The sequence below is a fragment of the Drosophila gunungcola genome, assembly GCF_025200985.1.
Source record: "Drosophila gunungcola strain Sukarami chromosome 2R unlocalized genomic scaffold, Dgunungcola_SK_2 000004F, whole genome shotgun sequence".
Classification (NCBI taxonomy): domain Eukaryota; kingdom Metazoa; phylum Arthropoda; class Insecta; order Diptera; family Drosophilidae; genus Drosophila; species Drosophila gunungcola.
Window position 1 is genome coordinate 1,301,624 of NW_026453167.1, and position 23,418 is coordinate 1,325,041.

Below are 23,418 nucleotides of genomic sequence, written 5' to 3' on the forward strand. Positions count from 1 at the left end.
GCCACTTGCATGTCATCAGCATAAAGTGAGTGCAAAATATGTGTACTCGACTTGGCAGCGGAAATTCGCCTTAGAGCGCAGAGTCAACAGCAATTGGCCAAATGACTTGTAAGGGTCCACAGGAGCAGGATGAGGATGAGGAGCCAGAGAAGGAGGAGTGTCCTGGCCAGCCACATGTCCTCCCTTTCAGCCAACTCGCAGCTTATTGAATTCAAACATTTTTTCCATTTCGCCATCCTTTGTTTTTGTAAGCTCTGTTTGATTTTGTAATCGAGGATTTGTTTGCTTTGGCTGAAGCCAATCGATTGTATTGGGTATGGGATAGGGAAAGCACTTTTTGTCCCAGCTCATTGAATGTTTCAGCAATTTTTGGTAAAGTCAAATTGGTCTAGTCGTCGGTTTGACCTTTTCACTGCCAGACTATAGAAAGGGGCTAGCATCCATTGGAATGCCTGTGTTTTAGCCAGAACATGTGTTTGGCCTTGAGCGGTTTGTTTAGGTCTTAGTGAGTTGGTTGGAGTTGAAGAGGGTTGGCTCCCAGGAAATAAAAACGAAGGGGGATGGCTATCACCAAGGAAAAGCCATTCGAATGGCGACTTTGACATTGCAAATTGAACTTGGTCGATGGGAACTTGTTGATAAGATAGATTGAATTTAAAAATTTCATGATATATCGCTATACATTGTCTTTCTGTGCGATCAAATAATAATAATTTAAGCAAATTCTTATAAATAACTTAGTGTTTACTTAAAGTACAAAATTTTATTAAACTCTGGAAAATGGTATCGAAATTATTCGTTGACATTTAAGCTGGGTTGCATCTATGTCCCTATACCCCATTTCCTAAAAAGACTTATTTAAATTTCCCACACACAAATAACATGTTACATAAAACATATTCAATCTTAAATATACATTTTCATTTATAGATGGTATATTTTCCTGTTCACTAAACTTTGATGTGCACCAAAGTAAGTACAAGACAACAAACATGGTTTCAGTGACAATTTCTCTTCATTTTTTACTCTCAAAGTGAATTTCAGAGGATGGTATTTTAGCAATAACACTCGAGTTAACAAATCAACAATAACAATGGGCTTCCTATTTAGTTGCGGTGACGGAAGACCCGACGACGGACGGTCTTGTAGCGGTATCCGTCCTGGGCGGGCTGCTCGATCTCCTCGATGACGGACTCCTCCTGCTGGATGGGTGCAGGGGGGATGTACTCGGGTGCAGGTGGTGCTGGTGGGATGTAGGTCTCAACTGGAGCAGGTGCGGGGGGGATGTAGGTCTCCACTGGCGCAGCAGGAGCGGGCTCGTGGTAATCATATCCAGAAAGCTCCGAAACATCAGCGAAGGCGCAGGCCAAAAAGGCAACAGCAATGATCAGGAATTTCTAAAAAGAGTAATTAAATATCGAATTAAGTCTAAAACAAAGGTGTATCATTAGTGTTAGATATTTTAGTGAAAATGTCAAATGTGCAGATTATTTTTTGGTTTTAAAAACTAAAACAATATGGACCCATTTTCCTTCGTTTTATACTGAACTCACCATGATTTGAAGTGTTTAGACTGCGCTCAACAAAAGATGTGTGCTGTGGATACGATGATCTGATATGGCTTTTATATGTGGCCAAAAGTCTTTGGCCAACTCTTGCCGACGGCAACGGAAGCAACATTAGAGCCAAATTGACTTTGAACTTGATCTGTTTGTGATCTTCAATCGCTCACTCGCGACGTGATCGATGAATCCGGCCGAATCGAACCGGTTGGCCAGCTTTTTTCGGATGCACAGGCCATAAATCGATGGAAAAACTTTGATCACGTTTCGTGCTTGTTTGTTTTGCGCCTAATGCATTGCCTGTCCCATTGTTTTGAAGTGGCCAAAAGTGATGACTTCGTAAGAGGTCGAACTCGAATCGAAAATCTTGACTTTTGGCTTTTGTTTGGAGCTCGAGGCGCAGCAGCCCTTTAATTGATTTGCTTGTTGAACTCGGCCTTGGAGTTCGGCCCCCGCATGGAATATACATGGCTTTGCTTGATTAAAACCAAATTTAATTTGCATCTTAGTTTTGTTGGTTTATTTGGCTTTGTTGTTATTACTCTCGGTTGGGGTTTATTGCTGGACCTAACCCCAATTACAAAATTTGAAAAGGAACTGCAGTTGCGAAGTGTAAGTGGAGGCAAATGTTCTGTGAAAAGTTATCAAGATTGCACAGTGGGGGAATCGGGTACGTTTTGTGGTCGAATTAAAGTAAATTTAATAATTTAATAATTTGGACCTTTTTAAAATTATATATACAGTTTTATCGTATTTTGACCGAAATATATTCAACATTTGTAAATGACTTTTACTTTAAGTTATCTTATGTTCTTAAAGCTAGTCAAAGAACTATTTATGATATGTTTTATTGGATATCTCTCCATTGTTTCTTATTTTTTCATTTCCTTAACCAATTCCAGCTTGATTTTTCAACATCCCTGGCCAAATTTTCATTTCGGTTTTTATTCTCATGGCCAACATTTTCATTTCTCCGTTTTGCTTTCCACTGTTGTCTGCCGTGTAACTTTTGTAGCTCTTGATAATATTGCAAATAATTTTCTTTTTTATGTTGATTATTTTTTGGACACCCTCCGCAGACACCTGAGTTCCACCTGGTTGCTCCAAACCCCCCTTCCCCGTCCCTTTACAACCTTTTTTATTAACTTCGTTTTCATTTGTGCCGTTGCCTTCACGAGCTCATCATATTTTAATGTGGAAGGGATTCGGCGGCATCGTCTTTTGGCTTTTCCTTCCATCTCCTCAGGCTGTTCTATGTTTCAAATTATTCTCGAGAGATTTTGCAGTTCGTGATTTTATGGCAGCCGAAGAGTGGAGGTGGGGCAAATCCACCCCCAGGACCCAAAATGGGGTTGGAAGCCGTTGTGAGTTAAGACATTTCCCAAATGCAATTGCAGCTTTGGCTTTTAATTACCCCGCTTAAGTCCGTATTAACTCTGGCCTAAGCCTTTTTTAATTTGCCCCCACTCGCCGCCAGCTGTCGTAATTGAATTAGGAGCCAGGAGACAATGCAGCGTCGCTGAACCTTTCACGCTGTTATCCTTGATAATTAATTTAGACGCCATTGTCCAGCAGTGCACTCCTGTCCTGTCCGCAGACTTCCCCCTGCAAATCCTTTGCCATTTCACATCACGTGCGACGCTCCACTCGTCCTGCTGCTGTTTCTTTTTTTCATAAATCGCCAGGACACACACAAAGTTGTCCAGCTGCGGAACAAAAAAAAAAAAAAGAACCCCAAAAAATAGAAAAATAGAGGAAGAAAGCTCCCAGTTTTATGGGAAAAAAATGAAGCGGCAGTTTTGACAACGCACGTCCATCTCGGAGAAAAGAGAGTTTGCACTTTAACAAATTTAGAGTAAGCAGATGTCAGAAAAAAATGTATAATTTATAAGTTTTAGGTGGACAATGATGTTCTATTATTCCAACTTATTTGTTAATTTGAATATAAAACATTGCGTAAGTAAACACTCCACATAAACAGTTCTCATCCTCGTATTTTTTAATTGATTTTTAAATAATTAAAGGTCATCCGATTTTTCGCTCAGTGTAGAGGACATGGCCGGGTCATGTGGCTTGCATATGGAACTACAATAGACAGGTACACGATGCACACGTAGCACGCGTTGCCAGAGTCCCAAGAAACGAAATATGGAATCACCTTTTGTAAGTTCGGTGCCATGAAATCGAGTTTACATCTTACTCCTATGTTGGCAGCGGCCATAATTAAATGTCAAAAATGACGCTACGTGCAGAGCAAGCAAATCGGCTGACGAGTGCCGGGGCAAAGTTCACAAAAAACGGTACTTGCCATGTCAAATATCATTAGAGTTTATGCAACTTATTCCCAAATAAATAAACTTAATTTAAGCAATGGAACTCAAAATTGCCCAACACAGAAATTGTTGCATACTTTTGCTGTCACTACTAATTGTTAAGAACTTTGAACTACAAAACATGGGGTACCGGGCTCAACTCCCACTCAGGTAAAGTTAAAATAATATTTTTTTCCTAAACCTTTATATATATTTTTTTTGCGTCTTTTTTACTCACAAGCCCAAAAACTTGTTGGCAACTTTTCTTGATATCAATTTATAATTTCTATTATCAAGAATAGCCATTTGTAATCGCTTAATTTAGTGCCACAAACTTTTACACAAAACGGAATACAAAATAATCAAAGCTCCCCAAAAAAAAAATTACTCCAAAAGTAATTTAACATTGGCGCAGTTTCCCCTTCGCATCCGCCGCATTTGCCAAACTCTCGAAAAAGTAGCTGGAACTATTTAAAGTTTCCTCTTTGCTGCTTTTCCCTCAATGTGTATCGTACTTTTTATTGCCATTCGCTATTATTTGTTGCCCCCTCTGTCGTTGCATATGCATATTATGCCCCCGAGGCATAGGAAAACACTTCCCCGCCCAACTCTGCCCTGCCGAAAGCCAGACAACAGCAACGACTGCGAGATGGTTATGAAAAAGTACTTAGCGTGCACAAAACTTATGTGCCAAGAGATTTTATTTTTTCCTCATTCTATAGTCGTAGTAAAAGTTACAACGACATGCCAATTTTTCAAAGGACCAGGGGGGCAATAGGTACTCCAAGGGAAACACATACGGTGGTCTTGGCAAGCTTATAAAATATTGCCAATAATACGTTGTTAGCGGAGAGTTAGTTCCCCAAACGCACAGCCCATTTCTCCTGGCGGCCAAACTTTTAATGCACTTCCCAGAATGTACAAACCGAATAGGGGAACTCATGAACTCTGCTCAAAGGAGGGCCAAGCATCCTTCCCATTCTAGTCTCAATTCTTCAAATTTGAAGGAATAGAAATTAATTAATTACAAATACACAAACAATTGGACTTAAGTATAATTATGGGAAATACAAATGTCCTAGTTTTTGAGCGTAAGATATGCCTAGACAATATATAAAACCTATGCAAATTAGAAACTTAACAGTCCCAGTTTACTGCAAATTGAACAAATCATAATATTGCTCTTCTCGACTTTAACAGTATTCGCCAACTAAGCAAAGACCATTTTGCATTATTTCCCTATATGTAAAATTATTACCAAAGGACATAAGTAGACTTTTCATATTTATTTTTAAAAGGAGCACCACTCAGAATTCGCGCTATCCGTGTTACCGAGCGATCATCGAAGCCCTGCGTCCCGAAGGACACTGGACAAATCCTCACGCTGCCGAATAGGGCGATTCAACTCATCAACGCGGGTGCGCTTGGCTTTCAGCTAGTGTGAAAGTATGTGAAGACTGACTACAGAAATGATCCTGTGAAGTATAGTCTTAACTATTCACTGCCCAACCTGTGGATCTTGGTGTGCTGTAGCCCAGAACTGGTTGGGAATCGTAAGAGTGTGCGCAAGGGAAAAATAAACAAAAACACGCGGGGCGATAAGCGAGCGCTGTGTGTACGCCTCTCGGCAGTTTTAGTATTTGAAATAGGTTCTTTGTAATTTCTTAAGATTCTGGCTTGACAACTGTTGGCAGAGACCAAGGTAATCATGTTTGAGACTTTTAATTTCAAAAGACTACTCACACTATTTTGCTTTTTAATTTGGCTAGTTATCATACAGTTTTGAGCAAAATTCAATAACGTTTTTTATTTGATATTCAATGTTGCTGATTTTTATACACTTGGTGGACAAGAGTGCAAACAGTTTGTGATGACTATAAAAGAAAATCATAGAAGTCCTTTAAAAATAAAGTCTGAAATAACGACTATTTAGGGTCCCCAAATTGTGAAGATCATAAAAAAAAAAACAGAAAAACAATATAGAAAAAAAAACTTGGCAGCGGTGGGATTCGAACCCACGCCTCCGAGGAGACTGGTGCCTTAAACCAGCGCCTTAGACCGCTCGGCCACGCTACCTTGCTGGTGAGCATGTCCAATGCGCATGAAGAGCTACCCCATTATGAGTATCTGACTCTTACACGAGTATCTGTATCTGCGTGTTCAACTATTTTTAGGACCGCAACACCTTGCCTTTATTTTTCCCCCACACTGCGACGCATATAAATGCTCTCATTTGGGAAAAGGGAAAATGTCAATCAAACGAAATCAATTTCTGACGCAAGCCTTCTTCCTTTGCCGTTGTGCTGCATTAAAATGTTCATATATGTATTTTGCAAAGCTGTCAGCGTTTTTGCCTGCCAGCGTCAGCTTAGAAATGCGTTTAAAATTCAAATGAAAATGCGAATTTATGCGTGACAGGCGGTGGTCGTGGTCTTTCTCGTCTTTGCTCACATATGCAACCGCAGCAACAATTCCATTTCTGGGCTGACTCTGACTGGCGTCCCATGGCTGCAGCCATAAACTGAAGCCGGCGGAGTCGGACGGAAGATTCCGCAATGAAATTAGAAAATTGCAATAAAAATCTTTGCACGGGACGACGAGCAAAACAAAACAAAGTCTGCGGTTTCCATAAGGGTGCTGTACAAGGCTGGAAAAGGGGTTCTGGGGCAACATTTGCGGTTTCATTAAAATGCCACCAAAAAAGGGAGCAAAAGTCAGATGCCGTGTCAGCAGAGGGAACATTTTGCCACTCACACGTGGATTTATACAAATTTAAAAGCGAGCGGCATGCAAATAATTATAGAATTGTTCAATTTCCACGCCAGACAGCTGCTGGTAAAACACAAAAAATCACGTACAACCGAGCGGACAGAGGCGAGTCATCTGGGCCTGGAGCCAACCAGGTAAAAACGCTAATGGAGTTAATTGCGGGCTTTATCAAGAATGTTAGTCCGCACGCTGCTATGCCAGAATCAAATTAAATTTCAAACAATTGACAAATTGAAATGCCAGCGACAAACCGGAACAATAGACGCATTCCGAGCGGTTTAGAAGAGGTTTGTCGGATGTCCACTTTATATGCCCGTCGGCAAGGAGCTGTAAATGAAATGAATGACTCGACGAAATAGTTTTGTCAACACCGCAAAGATGAGAAATTACTTGGAACGGTAAGAAGTAGTTTTGAGAAAAATAACTGCAGACGAGAAATGCTGAAACCAGAAGAGAAAAATCTGTCTTGTATACTTTCGCAAGATAAATCTAACAATCTGAAAAGTCTTAAATTAGGCATATTCGGCTGAGTAACGCGACATACAGATACAGATACTCATGTAAGATACAGATACTCAACTTAGTTCTTAATGAGCATTTGACAAAATCTGCAGCAGGGTAGCGTGGCCGAGCGGTCTAAGGCGCTGGTTTAAGGCACCAGTCTCCTCGGAGGCGTGGGTTCGAATCCCACCGCTGCCAAGTTCTTTTTTTCTATATTCTGTATTTTTTGTGTTATTTTGTTTTTTTCTGATTTAATCGTTAATTCTGACCTTTGTTTTAAAAATACTGCTTTGATTTTCATATAACTTTCTATACAAATCATACAAATTGAATATTAAACAAAACTTTATTCACCTCTGCTCACAAACTGTATGATAACAACTAAAGAAACAAACAAGTGTGAAAATCCAGAAGTCTTTAAAAAAAAAGTCTCAAGTACGATTCATTTCGGTCTCTGTCAACAGTTATCAAGCAAGAAACTGAAGCAATTACAAACAAGAACCAATTTCGGATACTAATACTGCCGAAGTATGCCGTCAGCGCTCGCTTATCGCCCTGCGTGTTTTTCTTTACGATTCCCAACCAGTTCTGGGCTACAGCACACCAAGATCCACAGGTTGGGCAGTGAATAGTTAAGACTATACTTCACAGGATCATTTCTGTAGTCAGTCTTCACATACTTTCACACTAGCTGAAAGCCAAGCGCACCCGCGTTGATGAGTTGAATCGCCCTATTCGGCAGCGTGAGGATTTGTCCAGTGTCCTTCGGGACGCAGGGCTTCGATGATCGCTCGGTAACACGGATAGCGCGAATTCTGAGTGGTGCTCCTTTTTAAAAATAAATATCGAAACGCATTGGAGTCGGGCAGTAATATAATTGTGTCGGATGAACCTGTAGTTTTCGCAATCCGTGTGGGTGATACAAATATGATTTATTAATAACAGGACAATAAGATAGTATGTATACGTACACACAATTATAAAGGATCGAAAAATAAAATTGTTGGGTACAAAAAAATAAAAAATACATAACGAGGGGCAGTCTTGATTAAGAAAATATTGCATTTTTTTTGTAAAGTCCCTAAATACGGAAGTCCCTAAATCGGAAGTAAGTCTGTTCATATTTATATTTTTAAACCACAATAATTCTCAGTCAGCATGCTATTATATTATTTTATTGAAACTAAATGAGAACATTTAATACTGTTGTAATTGAATATGCAAAACAGTAAACCTTCCTGCTCCCCAGGCAGTAATATTAATCTGTTGTTTCCGCCCGCTCTAAACACTGTTGCTGCTGTTGTTCTGCGAAGCAATTAAAACAGCACTTGAGGGGCGACCCTTTTGCCGCTCCGCTCGTTGCCAGTTGCCAGTTTCAAGTGTTTTTGTTGCACGTTGACAGTCCGTTAAAGGTGTCTGTAGTAGGTAGCAGCGCCCCGCCCCAGAGATTTATGAAACATTTTAGTGGAAGCAGATTTCCGCTTTTTTGTTACTTCAAGAGCGCTTCGTGCTCAAGACTTGGCAGTGAGTGGTCGAAAAAAACTGCAAATTTGTAATAAAATTTGCACTAATAGGCGTGGAGCGGTGGAGCGTCTAATTACTTAACGCTGCATATGAATGGTCCTTGAGCGAGGGCGTGATTTTTGGCTTAATTCAGAGTTGTCACGCTCTCAATTAGTGGATGATGATGACTACTTGGAAGTGCTTTGGAGTCCCATGTCCTTGGCGAACTTTGCCCTGTTCGTGTTTTGACTGACGAACATCTCTAGTTCTTTGAGATGGCCACATACTATATAGTGTACGAATACGTAGGGCCATAAAGTGCATAAATATTTGAGGAGCTCTTCTGCTGCACGCAACAACAATTAAGTGTTGCCTAGTTTTTGTCAACTGTCCCATTTGGTTCAGCTCTGGGGCCTCGTTTTTTGCCATTCCTGTTGCCAAACACGACGCCACAACACGTAGTGAAAATTTATTTAAGCAATGCAAAGTAAAGACAAGTGCCAGTTTTGGGACAGTGCGTGTCATGATAGGTTATATTATTTTAATTTATTTATTACGATATAAACTTTTTGAACGTTATATTATTATATACAAGCACGCACTATTTGCTTTGATAAATAATTTAAATCTAAAAAAATATTTATTATTTTTTATTTTTATCTTTCCCTGAAATATTTGAATTTTTAATCTAAACACATTAAGCTAACCCATATTAAATAATCTTTTTATCTATTTCAATTGAGAAATTGGTTTCGGAATTGGTTTGATTGAAAAAAAGTATAAACACCAGATATTTACAATTAGATTCTGAATATAATTAATTACACAATTTTAACTTTGCTTATAATTTTGTTTAGCCTTTAATCTTCGTATAACCCAAACATATCGAACAATTCTGGCACACACTGTATCCCTTTCCCGTTTACTTACAATTGCCGTATTTTTTGAAATGCGGTTAGAAGGAGAATGTGGAAGGGAAATGGAAAACGGGAAAATGGAGCCGAGGGAAAAAGAAAAGCAAGCACAGCACAGTCAAGGCAGCGCCACCTAGGGGCCCGAATCGACATCATCATCATCCCCGGGAAATCGATGATGATGATGATGATGCTGATGGCAATGCGGCTGATGCCGTAATTGATGTCTTTGCGACATGCTTTCCCAAAGTGTTTACGTTGGGAATTACCCATGTGTGTCACTCGCTATGTGTGAGTGTGTGTGTGTGTGGAAAGTGGGCGGCTGGCCACGCCCTCAGCTAGTTGACAGCCTGCCGTTTACGTGCACTTAATGAAATGTGCCCCAAAATGGAAGCACGTACCGGGCATCTATTTAATGAGCCCGGCAAGAGGTTCTCCTGGCGAAATTTTGAAGAGGGGTCTGCAAATGGTTGGGTGGGTGGAGAATATACAAGTATGTATGTGGCATTCGAGTTCATGAAATTTTTAAATGTCGCAGCTTAAATTCAATTTAATTTGGCTGCAGAGGCTGCATTATTCAATGGCACTCACACGTAAGCGGCTCAAAGAGATCCCTCCTAGCACCCACTAAAACCTCAGACCGAAAAAGCCCAACTCCGACCGCAGTTTAAAATTCATGTGAGCTTTTCCTACAATTTTCCCCAAACAAAATGCGATTAAATGTGCGGAAAATGCTGAGCTCTTGTTCTCGCATTGCTGTTGTTGTTGGATAAGCCACAATGGGTTAAGGCAACGTCTTGTTTGCACATGTGTCGCTAGGGGGTGCCCCTTAGCCCCTTACCACCCCATATGCCGCTGCAAAAGTCGGAAAAGTCAGGAGAGTCGAAGAAGGAAAAGCAGTTGAGGTACACAGACACATGCCAAAGGTGCAAAAATGCGTTAAACATAACATGCTAATTTCTGGCGCCTGCAGCTTCAATCTTTCACCTGGCCAGGAGAAATTTCCACACCAGTTCCATCTAGTGCCACCACCCCATCCCCTTGGGCTCCCGGAGATCGTCCTGCGGCAGGACTCGTTGGCTATGTAATACGAGCGTTTTGTGTGCCATTTGACGCCCAAGTTTTCCCCTATTTTCTGCCATTTGCCTTTGCGCTTTGTGTGGCTTTGAATACCCTGCCAGTTGGTATTTTCCATTGGCCTGTAGGTTGCGGCTGTAAGAAATTAAGAAAAACAACTGTAATGTTTCATCAATTGTAGATACAAGAAAGGCAGTTTATAATAAAAAGTATATTAAACTTATTACTTTTAAGACTGCGTTCAGAAATCTTCGGGCGGGTCTGACTTTATTAGGGTTAATACACAATTCTATAATTGTTGAATCAGAACTTTTTGTAAGCTTGTTAATAAGGGAAATGGCTAGAGCTGATTATAAAATTAAATACATTTTATTTGCATTCCTAAAGTAAGAGCATTAAAAATTGTCCTTTCAATTCATCTTACTATGGAACAACTTTTGAAGCTGAAGTCAGGCTTCTGCGGTCTTGTCTGACTTTTTAAAAGATTATAAAATTCGCTAAATATTTATCGGAACTGATTCCATCGATCGCGTAGCCCGCAGCCCTGGAAATACATTCAAAAGCTTTTCTGAGCTTTTTCTATCTTTTATTTATTCACGTGCTATCAGTTGCTTTTTGCACCCCGCTAGCCTAGCTTACTTTTTGGCATGGATAGTTCCAAAAACGGGGTCCGGGGACCTGCCTTCAAGTACGGACCGGCTGTGCGGATCGGAATCGCTGTCCTGGTGCTGCACACAGTGGGTTGGCTGGGCTGGAAGGCGGTGAATCTGGGGGCGGAGTCCAAGGAGGCGGCAGCGAAGGCCAAACATGAACAACTAAGAGCGACCCTTGCGGAAAAGTGACATAATAATGACTAATATAGTGATAAATCAATATTTGTTAGCAAGCCGCTAGAGACTGAGTGATATAAAATAAAATTAATCTTAAGATACTTAAAATCCCAAAAACCGAAAAAGCGAAAATGTTAATACAAAGTTTATAACAGCAAAAAATGTTTATTTCCTTATTTTGAAAAGTCGATTTCAAGCTTTCTGTTTGTACCAAAGCTTTTATCAGATAATGATTGTTGATAATAATATCAATATGAATGGAAACAAAATAACAGATAGATTTAGAGCACCAAAAAGTATAAACAAAGCGATTATAATCAATTTTTATTTAAATGAATTGCTGTGATGTTGGTTAATCAACATTTACTGGGCAACTCAATAAACTTGGCCCATTGGCAAATACTCGTATCATAAAAACGATCGAAGAGAGTTGGCTTTTGGCTCTCCCAGTCTCACCGAAAGCCCTCCAGATAAAAGCTTTGCTAGCTTGGGCCAGAGAAATCGGCATCCGTACTCCAAGCTCGAGTCAGTAACGCAGTTCCCAAGCCCGAGATTAGTTCCCCAGTCGAGACACCTGGAGAAACCCATGGAGATGCTATCAAGATTTGTGCTGATCGTCGGCCTAATGATGTTGAGTTGGCAATGGGTGCTAACCATGCCCCCCGGACAAATTGTGCCCACCATTCGAAACAAAACCCCAGACGGAATACAAATCTCACAACCCGAAATACTGGGTCTCAACACCTCGGTTGTAATGGTGCAGAGCATCTTTAGCATCGATCCAAGCTGTCCCGAAGGACAGTTTCCATCGGGTCCGCGACACATGTGCCATCGCAGAGCCTAGGAAAATAAGCTCAATCGGGAATTTCAAGAGATTAAGTAATATTCGGTCAACTACTCAAATCTTAAGCTAAAAAGCGGTGGTAATTAACTAGCAAGTGCCAGACGGAAACGTGCCAAAAGCTGTGTTTTTATTGATACTAAAATATTATAAACATACAAACAAATAAAGTATATAAATATGTGTAAAATAACCAAGCCGATTTTTTGGGGGGGTCCCAGTTTAATTACAATAAAATTATTCTTTCGTTTTATCATCAATTTTTTTTTTATTTATTTTGTGTCTTACATTAAAATGATGTACTTGGTTGGTTTTGTATCTTTAAGGGCTGTATAAATAAAGTAGTTTATTGCTGATAAGCAATTTTTCAGGCTTCCTTCCGGCAATGTTTCTCAAATAATACAAGACCAGTCGGGCATTTCTTTAGAGTTTCGAGCAGTAATAGTATTGTCGTTATGGTAAGGATATATACAAGATCTCTCCAATTGAGTCCCATTTTCCAAGCGATGCACTTTGCTCGGCTTCCAATCCTAAACTAATGTTTCGCAAAAACCTTCACCAGTTTCAAAATATTTTAGGAATTGCCCTTGTTATCTGCCTTTATTTTAAGAATATTTAATGCACTTGACAGGCGGTGATCGGTCCATTATTTGATTACACAAAGTTACTAATTACATTCTCTGTGCTTCGTAAAGCAGTGTATAATAATCTCAAACACTTGTAAAAAATATAATAGTAAAAACAAACATCTGGCTATTAAAATCCAAATGGTTAATCTAAATTTTTGGGAGTGAATAGACATAACATAATAATAATCATCTCTCAAACTGTTAAATGAAGTTGTGTATTAACTATACATAAAATTACAAGCCAAAATAAATTAATGTTGCTTTTATTTTTGTCTGCTGCTGTAGTGGCTTTTCTTATTGATATTAAAATATTATTAACATTCGAATAATAAACTATATAATATGTGGAAAATAGCCAGCTGATTTTCGGTGGGTCCAATTTTAATTCTAATAACAATTTTCTTTCGTTGTGACAACCCCTTTTTATACCCTTGCAGAGGGTATTATAACTTCAGTCAGAAGTTTGCGACGCAGTGAAGCAGAAGTTTCCGACCCTATAGAGTATATATATTCTTGCTCAGCATAACTAGGTGAGTCGATGTATCCATGTCCTCAGTTTTAAAGATATCTGCATAAACTTTCCCAAAAGTTGTCTTTGTTCTATTAAAATCGGAAAACGATATCGTACAGCTGTCATAGGAACTTTCGAATAATTTAGCTGCAAATCATCATAGCTTCAATGCTTTTAAACATATACGCAAGTAAATCATAATTTTAATGTTTTCAAGAATATTTAATTTTTGAAATAGCTGCTAGGGTATATGAACTTTGGCTTGCCGAAGTTTGCTTCCTTTCTTGGTTGGATTTGTAACTTTAAGAGTTGCATAAATAAAGTACTTATTGCTTTATTTGACAGGCGGCAGTCGGTTCATTAATTTGATTAGACAGTGTTACTAATTACATCCTCTACGCTGCAAAGTTCGGCTTATATTAATCTCAAACACTTATAAAAAATTAAATAGGAAAAGTAAATATCTAGCTATTGAAACCAAAATTTGTAATTTCAAATCAAAGTTAAATATAAAATTACAATGCCATATACAATAAAAATTGTTTCTATTTCGTAAATAGTTTATGAAATATTTAACACAAAATTTAAGTATACTATTGAATTCTTGAACTTACTACGTTTTTTCCCTTGTTATTATAAAATTTTTTCTTTGGATATTTCAATTTTACCGTATCTCAAACTGTTAAATGAAGTTGTGTATTTATTATAAATAAAATGACAAGCCAAAATAAATTAATGTTGCTTTCCTTTTTCTTTTGCTGCTTTAGTGGCTTTTTTTATCGATACTATAATATCATAAACATGCGAACAAAAAACTATTTAAATGTAAAAATGTTAAGCATATTATTTGGAGTCCAAGTTTAATTAAAATAAAACTATTCTTTCGTTTTGACAAAACTTTTTTTTATTTTTTTTTTTTTCGTTTTACATTGGAGGTATATTCTTAGAAAGTTTTGTAACTTCTTTTATTGCCGATAAGCAATTTTCAGGTTTTTTTCCGGCATTGTTTCTCAAATAAAAAACCAGACGGGCATTTCGTTTGAGCTTCGAGCAGTACTAGTAGAATTGTCGTTATGGTAAGGAGATATACATGTTCTCTCCAATTGTTTCCCATTTAACAAGCTCGACTCCCGATCCCAAACAGTTTTAAAATATTTCAGGAATTTCCCTTTTTATCTGTCTTTATTTGAAGAATATTTAACGCATTAATTTGATTTGACAAAGTAACCATAGGTAATTACATTCCCTTTGCTACTTAAAGCGCGTATATTTCAATTTCAAAAACTGATAAAATATGAAATATGAAATAGCACAGATAAATATCTATTTATTAAAACTATTGAAACCCAAATTAAATTAAATATGAAATCATTAAGTTAAGTACAATGAATATTATCTTGCCTGATGTAATATTAAAATAATTTAATTATTGTTGAACTTAAACGTGTTCTCTTTGATATAAAAGCATTATATATAAGTTTAATATGGTTTAAATTTAAATTCAATTTTCAGATACTTAAGTCTACTCCGAAAATTGTTTATGTTTATGTTTTGTTAAAAACGGCAATAGATGAAAATCAAAGCCAAAAAGATTTAAATTTAATACTAACTACTTTTTTTTTTGCCAGAGTAGAATCATATATTTTTTCAATTTCTATTTGTATATTTCCTTTTTTACCGTAGGTGTTTAAAACTGTTTAACATTGACTTGTATTAAATATAAATAAAACGAAAATCCAATAAAATTAATGATTAACGAAAGCGGGCCTTCTGCAGCGACCGATATACAAATTAAACCCAGGTGCACACGCTATATACAAAAGTATCAACGTTCTTTGCAGATAAATAAAAACCTTCATGGTGAACGTCCGAATCCCTCGACACTTGATCGCTTACTAAATATCATTTCAGGTTGATTCGTTGCATATTAGAAAATATATTATAACCAACTATGAATAGTGATTTCACCGTGAAAAAAACACGACTTATTCAGTATATTGATAGGCTTTAGTTTTGTAGTTTGTCATCAGTTAATTAAATTTGTACTGATAAATACAAATTGCGTATTTACACTGTAATACGTGATTTCGCATTATTTGTTGCTAAAGCGCACCCATTCATTTTTAGGTAATCTCGGGGAAAACTTGTACTTCCCATCTTGCATAAACAAGCTTATCAGTTAAATAAAGATCACAACGCTGGCCCCAAAAGCCCGTGTCGTTTTGATTACAGAGAATCGCGAATTTATTGTGGCACAATGGCATTTTAATGTATACAATAATTTTGTGATGGGAATATCTACTGGTATTTCCTAGGCTTCCTTGCGGCAACGACCTGCCATGAGTTTTGTGCCATCCGAGCACTTGGGATCCGTGTCAAACAGATTGCGCTCATTGACCGAATCGGGATTCACTTCCTCAGCCTCCGACTTGGGATCTCTGTGGACTGCCGAAGTCTGGCTCAGATCGGGCGACAGAAAGTCCTGGGTGTTGAAAAGGTCATTGATGTTTTGACCCACATTGTCGGGCGATGAGTCCTGGCGGTAAATGGTTTGCTGCTGCCCAGGGAGCGGTTGAATGGTATTGTGAGCACCAGTGCCTCCGATCTCCGCATCCTGACCAGGTCTTGGCTGCAAGGTCTTGGGAGACTGGAAATTAAACCCTGAGTAGAAGTCCTCATCTTCACTGTTGGGGCGAGGTTGGATGGTATTTGTAGGGGTTCCTGGGTTTTGTCCCTGATTTTTGCTTGGCTGCTGGAAACCACCTTGGTTTTGACCAGGCTGTTGGAAACCTCCTTGGCTTAGGCCAGGCTGTTGGAATCCACCTTGGTCTTGCCTTGGCTGTTGGAAGCCACCTTGGTTTCGGCCTGGCTGTTGGAATCCACCTGTATTTTGACCCGGCTGTTGGAAACCTCCTTGGCTTAGGCCAGGCTGTTGGAATCCACCTTGGTCTTGCCTTGGCTGTTGGAAACCACCTTGGTTTCGGCCAGGCTGTTGGAATCCACCAGAGTTTTGTCCAGGTCGAGGCTGTAGGGTATTCCCGCCGCTACCTGGCTGCTGGAATCCGCCGAAATAAGTGGGTAACTGCTCATCGCTATCTGATTGTTGTGAACCTGGCACCTTTCCACCAGGTTGCTGAAATCCAAGTTGTCCCCTGTCAAAATCTCCTCCTGGTTGTCGAAAACCGGGCTGGCCCCTGTTGAAATCTCCTCCTAATTGTGGAAAACCGGGCTGGCCCCTGTTATAATCTCCTCCTGGTTGTGGAAATCCGGGCTGACCCCTGTTGAAATTCCCTCCCGGCTGGCGGAATCCCGATTGTCCTCTGTTATAATCTCCACCACCAGGTTGGGGGAAGTCCTGGCCTCCAAAATGACCACCAGGTTGATGTCCTCCTCGAAATGGGCCACCAGATTGTACATTATAGGGATTATACGATAGAGGACCACCAAAGTTGGGTGAGCCATGTCCTGGACCGTGTCCGTGTCCGTATCCATGACCATGGTGGCCATGATGATGATAACGCCTGAAGAATGGGAAAGGTAATTACATTTTTTAAATATAATTTGTATCTAAATCTCAAGTTAAGCTTCACAGAACAAACAAATAATAATAAAATGATTATAAAAAAATTAATATCGATATTGTAATAAAGAGATTAAAATTGTCAAATAATTAAAAACAAAAAAACACGTATGTCAAAAATCGTTATACTGCATATTTAAGGATCCACCAAGCTACGAGAACACAAAAGCGTGCCGAATATGAAAAGCCGAGAATGAGATGCAAATGAGATGCTGGCAGCCTGGCTCTTAGAACTCAATTAATTATTTTTAGTATTAGATGTACAAGTTTTCTTTGTCTACCAAAACCCATTTGCTCTCAAATTGTTCAATCTAAATCAATTCCTAACAAAAACAGAGTGGTATACTCACTGGGATCCTTGTCCACCGTTTTCCACATAGTAAGGATTTTGAGGCCGGGCCGCCGTCCATTGTCCACCGAACAAAAAGATCAATGCCAGAGCCAACCTCAGAGATAAGAGTTGGGAAAACATTTTCGAATCGGAGGAGTCGACCCACCAGTCGTGTTGAATATTCGAAAGAGACTGAACAGCACTCTCGACTCCGAAGCTGATCTAGCCGGAGTGAGTACTATAGTTTTTGAGCTGCTGATAAGCCAAGTTCGTGACATCAGATAGGGCATCACATCAGTACACAGTCCCGAGGAGACACAAATACCAGTGTCAGCTAAATGCACCGGGAAGTGGTTTTGACTGACTCACTATACCATTACATTACTCTGTTTTACATGACGTAAAGTTTCCCCTAAAAGTTTCTCTCCCACTGATGTGAAATTCGTTTTCTAAGGGGATTTTTGTGTGTGTGCCAGCAAATGGTTTTGAGTAATCACCGACAAACACTTGGACAATCAATCACTGGGTTTGGTTCTATCAAATATCACTTTATTGACTAAACATCGTTCTTAGGCACTAACGAAACGACTAAGCCGACTTTCGACAGCGATTGGCACGCAGCTCGAAGCCCTCTTTGCATTTTGGGGTCGTCTCGAACAGTATTCGATTATCTATGACGGGCTTCTCAGTGGTGGTTCTATTGATCAGCTTCTCTGATGCCGTGGATACCGCTTCTGTGATGTTTGTTTCCATTTCCAGGAGTGGGGTTACTGTGCTCGATGGTGCCACCGTAGTTGTTGTAGTTGAGTTCTCACTTAGGTAGGTTAATTTCGAGTGTGAATTTACATCATCATCACTGTCCTTGGGAAACACAATGCGATCGTCGACACAGGGCTGACTTCTTCCCTCGACAAGTAGGAAAATCACCGGCAGGAAGCACAGCACCAATGGGTTAATTCGAGTCGTCATTTTACTGGGAGATGCGCGTTTTTTTGCTTTGAAGAAGCTTCGAAGACTGAACGTGGAGACGACTGGCTGGCGATCATCTTTCCACTCGCAATCACATTCACATTGCCATTCCCATTCCCACCAGAAACCAGATAAAACATCGCAGTGAATTTGTGGGAAAAAGTGAGTGGGAGAGCAATACACAGCAGCTCTCCCATAAAAACAAAGCGTAAACAAAGCAGAAGAGCAGCAATGAGCTTTTCAGATATACCTGTACTAGTCTACACTGACAGAAATTGAGCCAATCAATTACAAAAAGAGATTGGCAAATTCAATTAGTAAAAAAAACCATACTAAGTACCTATTGTAAAAGAGGTAAAGACTTTAAGTAATAATCTATTTTTCTATTTTAATTTTAAAATTAAATTCTTAATTGCTTTACAATGGAATTTACAGTTGAAATGATATTTTCAAAATTAAATTGACAATTTAAATGTTTGGTCATAAATGGATATAATTAGTAAACAACCTTTTGAGGTAAATCTTTGGCAAATTACTTTGTAAAATCTTTAAAAACCTTGAAGTAATAGTTTATTTTTTATTTAATAAAAATTTTCTTTGACAAATAATTGCTTAAATGTCTTGAGAATACTTATGTTTGGAATTTAAACAAAACCTTTTTTAAAGAATATCATAAAGGATAAGTTGACAATTTATACTATCTTTCCGATAAGTTTTTTCAGTTAAACTCAATAATTTGTTGATTTTCCAATAGCATGGCTATGATTTCAATTTATTGATGATTTTAAAACTCAGCTAGGCAATCTTGCGACAGTGATCATTACTCAGGGTAGTACCTGCCGGACAAATTCGAAGGGTTTCCAGGGTAATTCTCGGTCCAATCACCACACTACTCCTGTTGGAGACAACGGTGGGTTCAGTTTGGTCCCAAGGAGCAGTTTTGTCTGAATCCGGCTCTTTGGCGAATGTGATCATCTTGGATTCGCTGGATTGATGGGCTTGATTTTTCGGTGTGGACGGGCTTACTTGGATTGGTTTACTCATGGAATTACTTGTGATTTCGGTCACGTTTCTGGCTTCAACTGACGTATTTCCGGGTTTTTCTGACTTGTTTTCGGCATCAGTAGTTCTGGGTGTGCCCTTCTTGTTTTCCTCGGGGATCAAGAGGCTAATTTTCGTCATTCTGGTCACCTCTTCTAGTTCCCGATCGATTTCTTTGATTCTAGACTCCAGTCGAATGGCCGTGGCATTGGGCTGGGACTCTGAGGGAAACGCAAACCGATCGCTGGGCACTCGAGCCGCACTATTTGGATCCAATGCCAGGCACAGCCAGACAAACAAAAACAGCAGCTTGGGCCAGGAAAGCCGCCGCGTAATTGCCATCTTAAGCTCGGTCTTGTGTACTTGCAATCGAAGCCCAAGTAAACACGTTCACGCTCGCCAATATCGCACTCGAGACTGAGTTTCTGAGTTTCTGAATCTCTCGAGTCTCGGTTTCCGGCTCAGTTTCTGATTCAGTTTTTGGATTCAGATTCACTTCGAGAGACAGAAGTCGAGAGGCGTTAGCTTGTTAGTTCTACAACCTGCTGGTAGCGCACTCACTCGGGTATGTTTGCTCAATGATAAGGCCTACATGGGCGGCAAGTGGAAACCTATTACATAATTAACTGAATAATCAGCGAATCGCTCCAATAAACGCCAGCCAATGCAGTCGCCAACGCGAATAATCATTTTGCAAGGCAACATCTGATAATTTACAAGTGGCTGTATATTATTCCATAATATACACATTTAAACTGCAACAAATTTATTCGATTTACGCGAAAGTTAATAATACATTTTTCACTTTTCACTCAAATTATTGTGAAGAGGTGCATTTCTGCTTGAAGCTGTAAATAAATCAAGAACTGTATTGTCTATAGAACTTTCTCGAAAAACATTTACAACAACAATAGAGCTATAATAGATTTCCTCAAACAATCCAAAATGTACCACATACAATTATTAAAACATTTGCAATAATAAATATAAACAGATCAATTACACACAAACCTTATATGTAAGTTAGTCGATGGTCCCAACAGCTAGTACTTATAAGTTTTCAAGTATGTTGTTTACAATTTTAACACTAAAACAAGTAAACAAAAATAAATGTATAGCCCTACCAAAAGCCTCTGCGAAATCAACCTCTAGTTAAGATTTATTTTTGTGAGTTTATAATTAATACGATTAACACGTATATATCTAGAGTTGATCAGAAATGTCGTTTTCTTCTCCAGATGTATTGTTGATACTAAATCAGAAATTTAATTGCCAATTTAAAAAAAAAAACATTTATACACAACTGTCTTCCAAATTAACCTCCAGTTATGATTAGATGTAGTCATTACAAAATGTTTTCTAGTCAGATGCGCTTCCTTGGGATCGATGCAAAACCCATATCTCATCCCTTAAGTGTCTTTTTACGAAGTAACCTGAGCCCGAGCCGTAACCTGCCTAATAAATGTCGGCAATTTAAGCAAATAATTTTGACAATTCTATTGTCAACCACCGCAAGCCCTCAATATGCTGCCCTTTTTAACACACGACCCACCAACCAACCAACCCACATCATCATCATCATCATCATCAAAGTGCCTCCTGGGTGGTGGGCATAATTTTCGCGAAGTAAAAAGAAAAGCAAACAAAAATTGAAACATAAAAATGTCATTTGGCATGCGTGTGGGGGCAACCCGAGGTTAAATACTGGAAACCTTTTTTTGTCTCTGTGTACTACATAAAAGCACATTAAAATAATGCCTGTTTAGGTCACAGGCAGCTGAGGCAGGGCCAAAAAGACTCGTAGAGTCATTTATTTATGACAGCCCTGCGAATTTTATGCTAAACAGGGAATAAGGCTCTAATTGCAGGGGTGGAATGGTATGGATGGAATGGAGTGTCCTGGCAAAAGGACAATGGTCCTGCTGCGTTTGCTGTTAATCAGCGCAAGTTTCGGAAAGTAATCAGCAAATATTTGCCCACTTTTTGTTGCGGTTTTCTCAAGCATTTTCTTCATTTTCATAAAAGCGAGGTTGTTTTTCAGTCTGCCGCATTGTTTGCTTGTTGTCTATGTATTTCCCTCTGAAATGCAAATGGAAATCTATCAAAGCAGATCTGATTTACTGGCAACCTTCGAACGAAGCGATTTCATCATCATTCTCATAATCATCATCGTTTGGGATTGAAGAGCCCTCGTATCTAGTTGCCTTATATGCCATAAGCTACTTTCACAATTGTCTTGACCATCGAGTCGTAATGGTCAACTGGAAACTGTGATTTTGAATCAGTTCAATTTAACTATTCAGAGAAATCGAAACATGTCATCTTGGTCTGGCTTTCTTTGCTTTCTTTGCATCTTGGTCATCAACAATCTGCTCCTGGAATCTTTGGCTATGGACAGCGAAATCGTAGAGGCTGAAACTGGTGCACTCAATGCAGCTGACCCGAATGAAGCCATGCATATAAGTTTGGAGGAAATGTGGAGCCCTAATGGAGCGATGCAGGTGCAGCCCTACAACATCCTGGAGGCCAACTGCCCGCTGGGCTATGTCCTGGCCAACAAACATTGTCATAAGCGAGCCTAGAAGTGTAAAATAAAGTTTATGGGGAAGTAGATAAAATTACTGGAAGGTTTAACACTGGGACACAGGGCAATGAACTAAATGCAGTCGCAAATTTACCTGACACTTGGTGGTTTCCAGACTCGCCTTTGGCTCTCCTAGTATACGAGAAAAATGAGCCCTTAATAATTATTTTAGTTCAGGGAAGTGTATAATATTGATTAGATTATCTGAAAACTCAGTAATCTATTTTCACCAAAAAACTATTATTTTCAGCCAAAAAAGTTAATTTTACTTGATTAAAATATTCCAATCGATTGGCATTAACAGCGAAGTATTTTTATTTATGACCAGTTTTCCATTTTTTATTAAATGTTTGCCAAAACACAAGTTTTATGCCAATGTATTTTAAATCTTAATAACAGATCAATTAAGTATTCCGAATTTGAGTTATTATGTTCAATTTTATGATCAAAATATAATTTTGTGGGTGAAAAAGCAGGACTTATGCTTTAATTAGTTGGTAAAATATTTGTTTCATTTCTAGCCATGACACACTACATTTAACTTATTCTTTCAAATTATTGAAAATGTTTAGGAATTTGTTAGCGATTTTTACTTCTGCGAAATAAAGAATTTGTATTGCTTTAACTTTATTTTAGTTCAAGAGTAAAATATGATTTTTTAGGAACTCAAAATACAAACTCATTTTCCCATTCCCTTTCATGGCTTGCTTTTTTAAATGTAACTAAAACTCTTTAAGTCAGTTTAAACGGTGAATATTTTCATTTACAACATCCCACTTAACTTAACCACATATAAATATTGTTGCTTGGGGTCTTGTTGAGTGCCTCCTAAGTCATCAGCAGCCCCTGCCAGGATATTTCAATACATAGAGGGCAGTTGCCCCTACCAGCACTTCAGGCATGGACCATTTTAACACATTTGATTCAGGGTAGGCGGTAGAATTGCCTGCCGAAAGCTCCACCCGCTCCTTGGTCAACTATCAACCAATTTGTTGTGGTCGTTTCCATGTTCAACCCGCCTCCGTTCTGGACGAGAACGTTACCCCGGGGACGTGGTGGCTCGGCTAACCGCATACATAATTTGCGACAGCAACCGCAAAATGCGGCCGGACAGGAGACCCACTCCGGCGGATCCTCAACCACATCTTCATCTCATCCTCATCCTCCAACTCAAACTCTGACTGATATGCAACCCGGGGGCTGTCATTAGTTAGAGGTCCATTAACAAAAATGCAACCGAATTCTGGCCAGACGGTCGAACGTCATTTACAGGTAGCAGCTGCATTGACAGGACCAGGACCCCAAAACAGGATTCAGGTCCGGAAGTTGGCGCATTAATTCACGAAGAGGCCATGAAATATGACTACACTCGGGGGCTCTGCTCCGCTGAATGAGTTAATTAAGCGTCTCACGGCCAGAAACATAATTTGAGCTCATTTATCAGCGATGTCGGTGGTGTGGCGC

The 23,418-nt window shown here is 39.2% G+C and overlaps 8 protein-coding genes and 4 non-coding genes across 15 annotated transcripts in view; 5 read left to right on the top strand and 7 right to left on the bottom strand.

Annotated features, from left to right (window-relative positions):
• The window catches only part of LOC128253694 (uncharacterized), a 111,565-nt gene that overhangs the window by 61,245 nt on the left and 26,902 nt on the right, over positions 1-23,418 (bottom strand). The window lies entirely within an intron of this gene.
• On the bottom strand, positions 997-1,639 carry LOC128253691 (uncharacterized). The gene is made up of 2 exons (XM_052982296.1): positions 1,554-1,639; positions 997-1,397 (listed from the first exon to the last, which is right to left on the bottom strand). The coding sequence occupies exons 1-2, from the start codon at positions 1,554-1,556 to the stop codon at positions 1,107-1,109; spliced, it is 294 nt and encodes a 97-aa protein (XP_052838256.1). The 5' UTR covers positions 1,557-1,639; the 3' UTR covers positions 997-1,106.
• LOC128254502 (small nucleolar RNA U3) lies at positions 5,177-5,366 on the bottom strand. The gene has a single exon (XR_008267553.1). It is a non-coding gene; the product is annotated as a small nucleolar RNA U3 (small nucleolar RNA).
• Positions 5,869-5,950, bottom strand: Trnal-aag (transfer RNA leucine (anticodon AAG)). Its single transcript has one exon. It is a non-coding gene; the product is annotated as a tRNA-Leu (tRNA).
• On the top strand, positions 7,261-7,342 carry Trnal-aag (transfer RNA leucine (anticodon AAG)). The gene has a single exon. It is a non-coding gene; the product is annotated as a tRNA-Leu (tRNA).
• Positions 7,779-7,968, top strand: LOC128254506 (small nucleolar RNA U3). Its single transcript, XR_008267557.1, has one exon. It is a non-coding gene; the product is annotated as a small nucleolar RNA U3 (small nucleolar RNA).
• LOC128253695 (uncharacterized) lies at positions 11,252-11,480 on the top strand. Its single transcript, XM_052982302.1, has one exon. The coding sequence runs from the start codon at positions 11,286-11,288 to the stop codon at positions 11,478-11,480; it is 195 nt and encodes a 64-aa protein (XP_052838262.1). The 5' UTR covers positions 11,252-11,285.
• Positions 12,047-12,502, top strand: LOC128253693 (uncharacterized). The gene has a single exon (XM_052982299.1). It carries the CDS (start codon positions 12,055-12,057, stop codon positions 12,310-12,312), a length of 258 nt encoding a protein of 85 aa, XP_052838259.1. The 5' UTR covers positions 12,047-12,054; the 3' UTR covers positions 12,313-12,502.
• On the bottom strand, positions 15,667-17,577 carry LOC128253675 (uncharacterized). 4 transcript variants are annotated; one of them, XM_052982277.1, is made up of 4 exons: positions 17,380-17,577; positions 16,393-16,970; positions 16,303-16,362; positions 15,667-16,272 (listed from the first exon to the last, which is right to left on the bottom strand). In XM_052982277.1, the coding sequence occupies exons 1-4, from the start codon at positions 17,499-17,501 to the stop codon at positions 15,761-15,763; spliced, it is 1,272 nt and encodes a 423-aa protein (XP_052838237.1). In that variant the 5' UTR covers positions 17,502-17,577; the 3' UTR covers positions 15,667-15,760. The 4 variants fall into 4 exon arrangements, with proteins under 4 accessions (XP_052838237.1, XP_052838236.1, XP_052838235.1 ...); XM_052982276.1 differs by having other exon boundaries at positions 16,303-16,970; positions 17,380-17,576; XM_052982275.1 differs by having other exon boundaries at positions 15,667-16,362; positions 17,380-17,575.
• On the bottom strand, positions 17,888-18,684 carry LOC128253690 (uncharacterized). Its single transcript, XM_052982295.1, has one exon. The coding sequence runs from the start codon at positions 18,327-18,329 to the stop codon at positions 17,949-17,951; it is 381 nt and encodes a 126-aa protein (XP_052838255.1). The 5' UTR covers positions 18,330-18,684; the 3' UTR covers positions 17,888-17,948.
• Positions 19,064-19,897, bottom strand: LOC128253684 (uncharacterized). Its single transcript, XM_052982289.1, has one exon. The coding sequence runs from the start codon at positions 19,710-19,712 to the stop codon at positions 19,125-19,127; it is 588 nt and encodes a 195-aa protein (XP_052838249.1). The 5' UTR covers positions 19,713-19,897; the 3' UTR covers positions 19,064-19,124.
• On the top strand, positions 21,639-21,993 carry LOC128253692 (uncharacterized). Its single transcript, XM_052982297.1, has one exon. The coding sequence runs from the start codon at positions 21,686-21,688 to the stop codon at positions 21,950-21,952; it is 267 nt and encodes an 88-aa protein (XP_052838257.1). The 5' UTR covers positions 21,639-21,685; the 3' UTR covers positions 21,953-21,993.